We start from the raw sequence: 12762 nt of genomic DNA, 5'->3' as shown, positions 1-12762 counted from the left end.
CCCTGGTCCAGGTTTATCCTAGATCTGGCCCCTCAAACCCACCCTATGCTAATTCCAGAGTGACTGAGGGGTAAAGAGAGACCCTCGACATGTCAGTGAGTCTGTAAGAATCTCTGATGGCTTGGGGCAGAGGATGGGAGGAGGGATGTACCACAGGAGACAAACAGCAGAGCTCACTTCTCCTATCCCTAGCTATGAGGTCGTGGCAAGTTACTCACTCTGAGCCTCAGTTCCCCATACCCACCTGTAGGAAGAATTAGATGAGTTAATGTCAGTAAAGTGCGAGAGCAGCGCCAAGCCTGCAGCAGGTGCTCAGAGAACATCAGCTTGTGGGGCTGTCAGTAGGTGCCCTGTTCAGTGCCCAAGGCCTGTCCTCTTTGTGCCTCAGCCTGCCACCCAGCCAGGGGGGGTCAGAACAGCAAGAAGGTTATTTTCTGTAGGAGAATTTCATAATCCAGGAAGTAAGTGCTGGCACAGAGGCCCAGACCACAAAGGTGTCCAGTGTCCCTGGCTTCCTGTCCATCTGCCCATGTCCTGCCTCACATCCTGGTTCCTCATCCCCAGCAGAGCTGGGCCAGGGAGTTTCCAGAACTTCATCCCACTCAGAATTGGTGGCCAGGACCTAGACAATGACCCCCAGCCAGAGACACTCCCACCGGGGCCTGACAGCCCAAAGCCCCCACCCTCATCCTCTCCACTAGGCAGAACCTACTCATAAGACAGGCCACCTGCCATCACTGGGCAGGATTCCAGACCCACCTGAAGCCAGGACCATGACCCTAGTGGATGGAGTGACTCAGCCTCAGTTTCCTCTCTGTGAAATGGGGATAATATTAGAACTTGCTGAAATGCATTCAGCACATCACAAAATCTCTAGCATTGACACTTATTCATTCATTCATTCGTTCATTCACTTGACAAACACTTATCAAGCACCTGCAATGTGCCAGGCACAGTTCAAGGTGCTGGAGACACTGGTGCACAGGATCAAGTTCTCACCCTGGGGTAGTTTATGTTCCTGGGTTAGAGGGACAGGCAGAGAACAGGGAAACTACCCAAAGGAAGAGTACAATGTCTGGTGACAACTGCTTTCGGGGGGGAGTAAAGGAGGTCAAGTAAGGGACTGGGGAAGCAGTTTCCCTGGAATGGACTAGAAACCGGACAAAAGTGACATTGAAGCTCGAAGCTGCAGGAGCACCTGGCGTGAACCTTCCGGTTACTTGGGAGGATAGTGGCGCAGGCAAAGGGAGGAGCAAGGGCAAGGGCCCAGAGGCGGAGATGAGCTTGCTCTGTTGGGAAGGCAGGGACCTGGGCAAGCAGCTCGGGAGAGGAGGGCAGAAAGAAATAGAAGATGATGTCAAAGACAAAGAAGGGGCATCCTCCTGAAAGATACCACCCAAGCCCCCAGGGCAGCCTCTCGTTTGGGTCCTGCTTCGGAGGGGTCTGGAGTATCATAGGTAGTCCTAGCCTGACCTCCAAACCCCCCACCCCTGCCCACTTGGGTTCCCCACACCTTCAGGCCTGATGCCAGGGATATCGGAGAGAGGTTACTTGTACGTCTCTTCAAGACCCCCTAGTTCCCATGAGGATGACCTCTATAACGTGAAGTCTGAAGCCCTGTCCCAAAACACCCTCTCTGCCCCCTTGTGATTCTGGGGGTGACCTTTCCCAGACTCTAATCCTGGAGGTCCCTAGCATCTGGAGGGGCCGGACACCCAGGCAATGCGCCCGTGCCGGGAAGCCGTGGTCCCTGCACCACTCCGAGAAGCCGGTGCAGCGGCGCCTCCCGGGCCGCTGCGGCAAAGGCAGGGCGGCCGCGCCCTCCCCCCCCCCCCCCGGCGGTGATTCATCCCGCCCCCTCCCTCTCCCTCCTCCCTCTCGGGCCGCCGCCACCTCTGCCGCTGCAGTGCGCAGGAGAGCACTGGGCGAGCCTGAGCGACCGAGCCTGAGCGCCCCAGCCGAAGGGGGTCTGGGTCGGGGCATCTGGTGGATGAGCCCGGCTGTGTGCGCCAGCGCAGCAGCCCGAGCAGCGGCCGCCGCCTGCGCGGTGGGGATGCCCGGACGCCGGTCCCCGGGGCTGGGCCCCTGGCGGTAACCGGAGCGGGGGGGCCGCGCCCCCCCTCCTCCCCCCTCACTAGTCCCAGAGCCGCAGCTGCTGCGCCCGCGCGCTCCCGGGGACATTAGAACCGCCGCCGGGTCCCGCCGCCTCTCGCCTGGCTATTAATACCGGCGGCCTGGGAGAGGGGTGCAGCGCGCGCAACGCAGTCATGGGGACACTGCTGGCCTTCGTGGTCGGCACGGCGCTGGGTGAGTGCGCGGAGCCTCGAGTCGAGGGGCGCAGCGAGGCGCAACGGGGTATTGGGTTAGCGCTCGGGACCCCGGAGAGTGGGGCGAGGGCCGCTCCCGCTCATCCCCCGACCTGAGTCCCTTCAGAAGTTGTGCGCGCCGGGTGCGGAGCTTGGGGGAGGGTTGAAGGTGTGGGTGGTCCAGAGCCGACGGGAGTCCTGCTGGCATAGCTTCGTGGCTTCGGGCGTCCAGCCGGGGCGAGGAAACGCGGAGTCAGCTGCTCCCGGAGCCCCGCAGGCTGCAATGTGACACCCACAGCCACAGCGCGGGGGGGGGGGGGGGGGGGGTAGTGGGAGGGGTGGCGGCTGCCGGAGATTGAGAAGACAGAGATGGAGAGACGGAGAGAGATGGTGGCAGGAGAGGGAAGGAGCGAGAGACACAGAAGAGACACAGAAGGACCTGGAGCACTGCTCCGCTGGGGGACTGGGGAGATGGAAGTAAAGGGGCAGAAAGTGATGGAAGAGATGCAGTTTGCCAGAGAGATTAAGAAAGTTCATCCGAACTGTGGAGAGAGAAAATTAAGAGAGGCAGAAAGAGATGAAGACACTGGTGGACAGGGAAAGGTGGAGAGAGAAAGAGACAGCCGAGAGCATGTCTGAGACTGAAAAGAACACAGAGTGGTGGGACCTTCAGAGAGACCCCAGGAGAGATGAAGAGGGGGAGTCAGAGACAGAGTTACTTGGAGAGATTGAAAGAGACAGCAGAGGAGGAGGACAGGAAGCCCCTTAGATTAGTAGAGGAAGAGACTCGGGGACAGAGAAAAAGACCCAGAGCTGGAGCTGGAAAGACACAGAATTAACTAGTGAGCTTTGGGGGTCAGGAAGGAGGTGGCAAGTAAGAATGTGGAGGAGGGACCCAAAGGCACTAGAATCCAGTGGAGGTGCAAAGACTCTGAGGCAGAAAACAGCTTGGTGAGTTTAAAGAAGCTAACAGGAGGTGGGAGCCCGAGGGCAGAGTGAGGAGAAGTTGGGGAAGGGTGGATGACAGGAACTTGTGGCACTGGGAAGTAGGGATGGGGTGTGGGTCTGCCCTGGTTCCAGCACCCGCCTCCCTCTCGGAGGACTTGCCTTCTCCCAGCCTTCTCTGGGGCTGGCTGGTTTTGCAGAGCAATAATGGTAGAAAGGACTGCCACCTTTACCTTCTAACACAGTTGGAATTCTATACCCACCACTTAGATGCTGCAGTATCCCAGCCAAGTGGCCTTCTGAAGAAGGAAGGGATAGTTGGGCAGCACAGACCTGGAGTTACTGAGCACAGTGACAGTCCTACTGATTGGGGGCCTTCTATGTGCCAGCCCACTGCTGGGACCTTACCGAACTCATGGAATCTGCTCAGCAGCTTCCAGAAGCAGAAATAATTGCTTTCCTCACTATCCACAGAGGAAAATTGAGGCTCAGAGCAGATGGGTGGCTTGCCAAGGGCACTCAGTGAGTGATAAGGCCAGTCTCGGTGCCCAGTTCTGTCCATTTGTTATTGAGGGGAACAGATGGTTTCCGAGGGGCCACAGGGCCAATGACCAGCAGGTCTGGCTTGGCTGAGGGTGATGGGTGCCCCTGGTGTCTCTGCAGTGTCCTCAGCCTGGGCGGGCTGTGTGGAGGTGGACTCTGAGACAGAGGCCGTGTATGGAGAGACTTTCAAAATCCTGTGCATCTCCTGCAAGCGCCGCAGCGAGACCACCGCCGAGACCTTCACGGAGTGGACCTTCCGCCAGAAGGGCACTGAGGAGTTTGTGAAGGTGTGTGCGTGTCGGTGTCTGCGTGAGGGCAGGATTGGGGTGTGGTTGTTTGCTTTCAGTAATGTGCTGTTATGGATGACCTGGATTCAAGTTCCATCTCCACCACTAACCAGCAGGTGACCTTGGGCAAGTCACTGAACCTGTCCGAGCCTCAGTTTTCTCCTCTGTAAAGAGAGGGTGGTCATGGTCTCTAGCTCATAGGTCTGCGTGAGGATTGATTGGGTTGACCGACCTGGCCCGTGGTTGGCACAATGTCATTGGCAGTATTTTGTACCAGCAAAAATGTTTTCGGTGGTCGTCATAGAGGAGAAGCAGAACTATTTGGACCTCGGTTACACTGTGTATATGTTGAATTATATCTGAGGAGGTACCACACACTTTTAGGGCAACTGGAAAATTGGGGTCTGTAGCAGCTGGATCACGCTGCCTCTGTCTGTGCGTGAGGTGTATGTCTGGTGGCCCAGGCAGAATTGTAGAGAATCAGGGCCAGGAAGGCTGAACAGGGCCTGGGGGGCAGGTGAGAAATGTGTGTAAGTGTGTGTGTCTCAGGACTAGGGGCATAATCAGGGTTTGGGGCCGGCCCAGGCATGACCCTAGCCCCTCTGTGTCCTGAGCCCCCATGTGTGTCCATCTGCCTCTCTGTGTGTCAGGGCAAGGGACAGACTAGAGATCTAGGTGGGGGACATGGGCTCATCAGTGACCCCCCACTGCTGCCCCCAGATCCTGCGCTACGAGAACGAGGTGCTGCAGCTGGAGGAGGATGAGCGCTTTGAGGGCCGTGTGGTGTGGAATGGCAGCCGGGGCACCAGGGACCTGCAGGACCTGTCCATCTTCATCACGAATGTCACCTACAACCACTCGGGTGACTATGAGTGCCACGTCTACCGCCTGCTCTTCTTCGAAAACTATGAGTACAAAACCACCATCGTCAAAAAGATCCATGTGGATGTGGTGGACAAAGGTGAGTCAGACTCCGCCTGTCCCCGGTTCCTGCTGCCCATTGGCAGCCAGACGGAGGGACAGATGGCAGGTCAGGAAGAGCTGGCTCAGCTCCTGGGCCAGCCAACCGCCGCGGCACCAGGGGGAGTGGCGCCTCTTTCCCCAGCTCCAGCTCGGGCCTCCATTCCCCTTCCACTCACAGAGATGTCCCAGCCGGAGTCTCCCATGGAAGTGATGAAAGAGTGTGAAACCTCTGCCATTCTTTCTCTGAGCCAAAGGTTGTCTTGTAGGAAACAAGATGGTAATGGTATCTACCTTTCAGGGTGTTGTCTGAGCCATTTCTCTGTTCCAGGGAGGTTGTGAGGATTGAGTGATATGCTGGTGTCAGCTGCTGGCACGCCTGCTGGCAAGGCCTTGGTACATGGGGGCAGTGGTGGCAGCTCTGTTTGTCAAGAGTGTGACAGTGGGGGAAGAGACATAGGTGTGTCACCTATAGGAGTGTTTCTCCAATTCTACCTTGCACACAACTCTCCAGGAGTCTCACTAACATGCAGATCCTGACTCAGCACATCTGGGTGGGCCCAGGGTTCATTTCTGAACAGCTGCTGAGAGAGGCCAGTGCTGCAGGTCTAGGGCCACAGTGAGCAGTGGGATCTAAGGTATTTTTGAACCGTTTCATTATTTTGGCTTCAGCTGCCTTGGATCCCTTCTCTGAACCATCTTCCAATGGATGTAAATTGGAATTTCCTGGGGCCCTATGACCCATATCGACTCAGAGAGTCAGGGTGATATCCCAGACATTGGACCACCACAAAGCTGTGGCAGAGACACCCTTCACGGCCCGCAGCACATACACAGCATCATGGACAGTGTGCATTGTTCTTCCTTTCTCCGAGACAGGCCTCAGTGCCTGCTGTAGAGTCCCTCTGGGCTGGGGCTCTTACAGACAGGGAAGCCCAGGCTCAGGGAGGTTAAGATTACATGGCCAAGGTCATAGAGCTGGGATCTGAACTAGAAGCCAACCAAGCCTGTGTGACCGCCATTTCTGTTCTTTGTATGACTCACTGTCTTCTGCTGATAGACAGAGCTTGAGGGTTTATTTTGATAATTAACATTTTTATGTTTATTATGAAAGTGATCTAGCAAAATTCAATGCAGGATATGTGTCTGAGAGTCTCTTTGGTGTAGGACACAGATGCTGGGTGGGCAGGCACCCACGCATATAGAAGATGGAACCCCACCCACATGAGTTGCAGGAGTGTGGAGTGGCTGTGACAAAGATGCCTCCAAACTCTGCAGCTTAAAGTCTGTGTCAATTCTGCCGCTCAAATCAGTGCTAGGGTGAGGGGTCAGGAGGGTGGGGAGGCTCCATGAGTCCATCAGGCCCCCAGGTTCTTTCCATCTTGTGGCTGTGGCCTGGCTCAGGCTACCACCCTCGTCTTCATGGTGGATCCTGTGATGGGGCTCAGGCATGCTTGTGACTCAGTACGGTCTCCCTTTTTTTAACATTATCTACGATATTGTACTACCTCCCAGAGCCTATGTTCTTAACAACATTTACCATAATGTAGAGCTTTTTATGTTGTTTTTCCAGAGCCTGGGGTTGCAGCGTTACCTACCATATTATAGTATTGCCTCTTAACATTGCCCACTATAGTATATTGTACCCTGCACTATGCTGCTTTAACATTACCGATCATACAACAATATTTTTGTCGTAATTCATCATACTAGAGTGTTTTTAACATTTTTAACATAACCATACTATCATATTTATATCATGACCTACCATGCTATATAGTATTTTATAGTATATATATAGTATTTTAAAATATCAACCCTATTCAATATTTAAAAATTTTACCTGTTATGCTGCAATATATTCATCACCCACCACACTGTAGTATTTTTAGTGTTATTCATCACACAATAGTATTTCTTTCATGACCCATGATATTATTGTATTACTAGCATTGCCGGCCATGCCATATTCTTTTTTATTATAGTTCACTCTCTTACTGCAGTTGCAATATTGCCTATCAGCCTGTATTGCCTCCTGGTGATTAATAACTGCCGAGGGATGAACTGAATCACTTCTGAAGGAGGGGCAGTGGGTATTGGTGGAGAGAGCTTCCCTGGCCTGGCGGAGGTGCAGAGATGGTGGGGAGCACCTGTGGCCCCCCAGCACCAGTGGGACTGGCAGAGGAGGACACGAGGGCTACCTCTGTTCTGGATGTGTCGGCCAAGTGAGAGCGAATCAGGAGGCTTTGGCTAGAAGTAAATGATCAAGATATATTTAAAAGTCTTAGGATTTTCAAACCAGAAACAACTCTACAGAACCCAGAATATTCTGAAGAAGAAAGAAAAGCTAAGAGCTCTTACAATAAAGAGTGCATTAAAAAAAAAATCAGCCCTGCATTCTAAACCTCTGGATTAATCTGAGATTATAATCTTCCAAGGGCCCAAGGGTCTGGATAATGGATATCAGTAGGTCTGGACACCTGAACATTCCTTTCTAAGTCCTTAAGGGGTAATCAGAGCCTTGCCTTGCCTCTAAGACACATGTAGTCAGTCTGTCTCCAGTCATAACTGGAGAGTTCAAAAGTTTAAGTTCCCAGGCTAGTGAAAGCAAGAGTAGAATCATTTCTTCTGCCTTAGCCTACCTGAGTTTAGTACTTAGCAGCTTGACCACAGTGACTCTGTCTGCCATCTTCACTCTTTCATCAGATGTCCCAAGTGTGAGTGACGCATGTCTTGAGGTGAAGCAGTGTCTGAGGCTGGTGAGAAGTCTGGCCTGTGTGGGCATGAAGGGGCAGCACTCAGAAGGTTTGGGGTTTTTGAAGAGATCAAAGATCTCCCCAGAGAAGATGCCTCTGGGCCCCTCGGTGACCCCTGTGCCTCAGTCTCTCATCTGTAATACAGGGGACTGATGGGCCTCCCTCCTGAGATGTGTGTGGGTTCGTGGAGACTGCACTTGCTGTACAGCAGCTATTACAAATCTTTCTTTGGCTGTGGAAGCTGTGCAGAGCAAATAGGAGCTCAGACCTGGCAGTCAGTTACAGTTGGGGTTGAATTCTAGCTCTGAGTTCAATCCTGGCTGTGCATCCTTACTCAGCCCCTTCCCCTCTCTGGGCCTTAATATCCTTGTCTGAAAAATGGGCTACAGACCTATGCCTATCACTGTCCTAATCAGGTTGGCAGAGTGGGAAATACCAGATGACTTATCCATTTGGGCATTGAGTTCCAGAAGGAGGGTTGAGAATTCTAGTGATGTGAGCTATATCCAACATACATCATCTCAGTGTGCTTCTTAAGGTCAGCTGACGTGGGAAGCCAGGACTATCTCTATCTTTGGGGTTGTTTTGAAGAGTCATTTATGGAGATGCTCAGATAAAGAATGAAATACAGGGCCTGGCTGAGAGCCCATATTCACTGCATAAGATGCATTCATGAGATTTTTCTTTTAGATTTTATTTATTTATTTTTAGAGAGGGAAGGGAGGGAGAAAGAGAGAGAGAGAAACATCAATATGCGGTTGCTGGGGGTCATGGCCTGCAACTCAGGCATGTACCCTGACTGGGAATCGAACCTGCCACACTTTGGTTCGCAGCCCGTGCTCAATCCACTGAGCTATGCCAGCCAGGGCTTATTCATGAGATCTTTTTGAGTGAAGGAATGAAGTGTGGAACCCTGTCCCCAGCTCCTCCCATGGGGCAGTAGGGGAGAAGCATCCAGCCCTGCACCCTCCCTTGCTCTGGCCCAGGAAGCATCAGCACCATCTGCACAGGTGAGGCGCGGAAAGGATGCACTGACAGGGAGGAAGACCACATGGGCACAGCAGGGACGATGAGATCCTGGCCAGCCAGATGGGACACCTGTGAAATCCAGCCCAGGATGCTGGATTTCAGCCTTTGACTCTGGATCCCTGGCTAAGTGTTCTCTCATTACAGTTTAAATTTATGCTCAGTGAAGGGAAGCTGATGGTGGCAAGAACCAGTGCTGTGGAAAGATGGAGGGTTTCTGGAAAACAGCCGCCAGTAGCCAACACTTAGGCACTGCTGTCTGTCAGTGTATCCAAGCACATGTGGAATGTTAACTGGTGTTTCCTCTCCCCAGTAACCCTGTGAGAGGGCATGAGTGTGATCACCCCTGTTTTACAGAGAGGGGATCAAGGCCCATAGAGGGAGAGTTGCTTGTCTGAGGTCATGTGGCTATTAAGGAGCAGAGGCAGAATTTGAAGCCTGGCTGTCTGACCCCAAATCCCCTGCTCTTAACCACTTTGTTGTACTGCCCCAGTAGTTACAGTAATAATAATAGCAAATATTTTTTAGAGGATTGTATTTTTAGAGAGAGGGGAAGGGAGGGAGAAAGAGGGAGAAAAACATTGATGATGTGCAAGAGAAACATGGATCGGTTGCCTCTCGTATACCCGCAGCTGGGAACCTGGCCTGCAACCCAGGCACATGCCCTGACTGAGTTGGATCGCAGGCCAACACTCAATCCACTGAGCCGCACCAGCCAGGGCAATGATAGCAAACATTTATTGAATGATGTCTGTATGTCCAGCACTATTCTAAGGACCTTTAAAGCTTTTTAAATTCTCACAACACTCTCATGAAAGAGATTGTGAAACTGAGACCCAGAGAGGTTGAGTCACTTGCTCAAGGTCATACAGCTGGCAAGTGGCAGAGCCAGGACTTGAACCTGAGCCTTCTGGTTGCAGAGCTATAGCTCTTGGGCACCTATAGCCACCTGACTGACACAGGTAAACCTTTGAGTTACACAGGGAGCCAGGGTGAGGTGACCCTGAAGTGCATCCACAGCTAGTGACTAGTAACAATGATGACTCTCGGGAAGCAGCCCATTCCCATTTGTAGACCAGGCCCAGGGAGGTCGAGCCACTTGCCCAAGCTGGCAAAACGAGTTCAAGGAACACAGGCTGTCTTGCCTCCTGAGCCTGGCCTCAGCTGCCACTGACTCCTGTCTGGCCCCTGCAGCCAACAGAGACATGGCGTCCATCGTGTCTGAGATCATGATGTATGTGCTCATCGTCGTGTTGACCATATGGCTTGTGGCAGAGATGGTTTATTGTTACAAGAAGATTGCTGCTGCCACGGAGGCTGCTGCTCAAGAAAATGCGTAAGTGGGGCTGGTGAGGAGGGAGGAGGCAAGCCAGGACACCTAGGACCTCCCACAAGGGAGCATGAACTGAGTGGGGAGGGGACAGGGGAGCAACCCAGTACACCATCCGCAAGTCATCCTCGGAGGGGGGCATTTGTTGTCAGGGATGGGATAAGCTTGTGGTCAGGTCCAAGACCTCTCCTACCTCAGACTCTCAGCCCCCCACTTCTCTTAGCACCCAAGGTTCAGGCCCAACATCCAGTCCCCCAAAGATACAGGCATTCAGGTCCCAGTCTCTTTCTTCACCAGAACCCAGGAGTCTGAGCCCCTAGTCCCCTCCTACCTCAGACTCAGGGCTCCAGGACCCCAGCCTGGACTTCTTGTGGGTCACCAGGAGTCCAGCCCATGGTCCCCTCATTTTTCTAACTCTAGAGCCCAGTGCACTTGGGGCAGGGACCACAACCCTCTTCAGTCTCCTGGTAGTGGGCCGGACTGAGGAGGGGGTCACTGTCTACCTGGCTTTTGCCCCCACAGCTCGGAATACCTGGCCATCACCTCAGAAAGTAAAGAGAACTGTACGGGTGTCCAGGTGGCCGAATAGCACCGGTAAGGTGGGTAGGTGGGCGGGGGCTGGTAGGCCTGGGGTGGCGTCAGTCCACTAGGTCCCTGATTCTGTCTCTCCCTCGTCTTTAGGCCCTGGGCTTCGCCTCAAGGAAGAGCCAGCCCTAATTGGGAACATCTGGGCACAGCCTACCCCCAATGGGGGTTGGCCATTCCTGGGCCTCCACAGCCTCAGAGTCCTGCCAGCGGAGCCTCCAGGGTGGGAGGGGGCAGGGGGCTTGGCTCAAACCCCTAATCCAGCCTTCTTCCTCCTGCCCACTCGCCCACTCTCACCATGCATGATGGGTAAAGCAATACTGCCGCTGCTCCCACCCTCGCTTCTGCTGCCTGTTTGGGGGGGGGGGGGGCGGTGAGGTGGGGGCAGCAGCTCCGCACCCCTCCTCCTTGCTGATTTGCACACGTTGGCCGCTCAGACACGCACCAAGGGCCCAGCTTCTCCCTGCCCAGCAGGGTTGTGACCAGCCAGAACCGCTCAGGGCAGGGGGTTTGGGACCCACTTAAACCCTCACCGACATTTCCCCTCCTGCTTCCTCTGGCTGGACCTGGGGTCCCTCTCCTGTGATGCACTCTTACCCTGCCCAACTCTACCCTCTCTCACCAGCCTTGGATTGCGGCCACTTAGAAAGGGGCCCAGTCAGCCTCGTCTCTTTACACAGGTAGTTTTGTTCATGAAATAAAGATTCTTGGACTTGATTCATAGTCTCTCTCATGAGCCCAGTTATCCTCTACACCCTATCCCCAAATCCAAGAGCCTCAGTTTTCCCAGGGACCTGCCCTCCCAGGCAGGTAGAGAGGCCTCTGCACACATTCAGGGATAAGGATGGGAAGGAGCAGGTGGGTGCAGCATCTCAGGCTCAGCAGCTGTGGGAAGGCCCAGCAGGTGCATCCACTTAGTGCTTGATTAATGTGGGGTTGGGGGTGTCATTAGCTCAGCAGGGACCACGAGTGGGAGGGAGGCTGGGAGGGAGCCAGGGAGGCAATCGGGAGGGTGCTGCTTTGGAGAGGAGGGGCAAGGCAGCAGTGGCGTGGGTTTTTGCATTCCAGGCTAGCAGTCTCGACCAAACCGCCAAGCATAAATGAATCAGGAGGCTTTGCTAAAATTAAAAGTGGCAAAGTTTTATTCAAGGGTCTTAGAGTTTGAAAACAAGAAACACTGCCATGTAACATCCAGAGTGTTCTCAAGAAAAGAGGAAAATTGACAGTTCTTATAGTAAAAAGTACAATGTTGAGGGGAAAAAATTAGTTCTGAGTTCTTAACTTCTAAATTGGTCTGAAATGGTGATCTTCCAGATGTCAGGGGTCTTGGATACCTGGACATGCTTTCCTAAGTTCTTCAGCAGGTTATCTGCAGGGTTTGTCTGTGCCTCCAGGCATTGCTGCACAGCTCAAAAGTTCAAGTTTCCAATCTAGTTAAAGCAAGAATAGTTTCCTCATACCTCAACCTATTGATTTTAGAAATTTAGCCGCCTGATTATAGAGACTCCATTGTATTTCTTCACTCATTCCTCAGCAGTGTGGGTGTCTCTGCGGTGGTGGGAGTGGGAGAGAGGACCCTGAATGGAGAGAGAGGGAGAGACTAGGTGCTGAGCAGCACCAAGTCTACACCAGAGGGACCCCTGTGGGAGGCTGTGGCGCTGAGTCAGGTGAACAGGTGGCTCTGATTATGCAGGGACAGCCTACTTGGGATGAGCAGCTGTGGTCTGTGTTTATGTAGCTGTCTGAAGCCAGGTATCTGGTGGTGTCCCTAGGTGTCTGGTGTTTATTTGGCCCTGGGATGTGACTTGGATCACTCTTGACCACTAGTGGGGCAGTGTGTGTCTGCCTCTGGACACTTTTGCCCACGTGGCTTGGGCTTTAGCATTTAGTACCGCCTTTTCTGGGCCAAGCCCCCTTCCCCCACATCTAGGACTTTGGTGGATCCAGAGGTCATTGCTGCAGGCAGCAGAGAGGCTGCCAAAGCAAACCAGCCCCTATGACTTGTGGGAAAGCAGCTGGGGGGA

General features: G+C 53.4%; 1 protein-coding gene across 2 annotated transcripts; it reads left to right on the top strand.

Annotated features, from left to right (window-relative positions):
* The first annotated feature begins 1911 nt into the window (after positions 1-1911).
* On the top strand, positions 1912-11455 carry SCN1B (sodium voltage-gated channel beta subunit 1). 2 transcript variants are annotated; one of them, XM_028530342.2, is made up of 6 exons: positions 1912-2307; positions 3915-4081; positions 4802-5042; positions 10018-10159; positions 10676-10752; positions 10835-11455. In XM_028530342.2, the coding sequence occupies exons 1-5, from the start codon at positions 2268-2270 to the stop codon at positions 10740-10742; spliced, it is 657 nt and encodes a 218-aa protein (XP_028386143.1). In that variant the 5' UTR covers positions 1912-2267; the 3' UTR covers positions 10743-10752; positions 10835-11455. The 2 variants fall into 2 exon arrangements, with proteins under 2 accessions (XP_028386143.1, XP_028386142.1); XM_028530341.2 differs by having other exon boundaries at positions 1914-2307; positions 10676-10747.
* Positions 11456-12762: the final 1307 nt, after the last annotated feature.

Source organism: Phyllostomus discolor, chromosome 12 (assembly GCF_004126475.2).
Source record: "Phyllostomus discolor isolate MPI-MPIP mPhyDis1 chromosome 12, mPhyDis1.pri.v3, whole genome shotgun sequence".
Classification (NCBI taxonomy): Eukaryota; Metazoa; Chordata; class Mammalia; order Chiroptera; family Phyllostomidae; genus Phyllostomus; species Phyllostomus discolor.
Note: the sequence above shows the minus strand (reverse complement) of the source record. Positions and strands in the feature narration are given on the sequence as shown.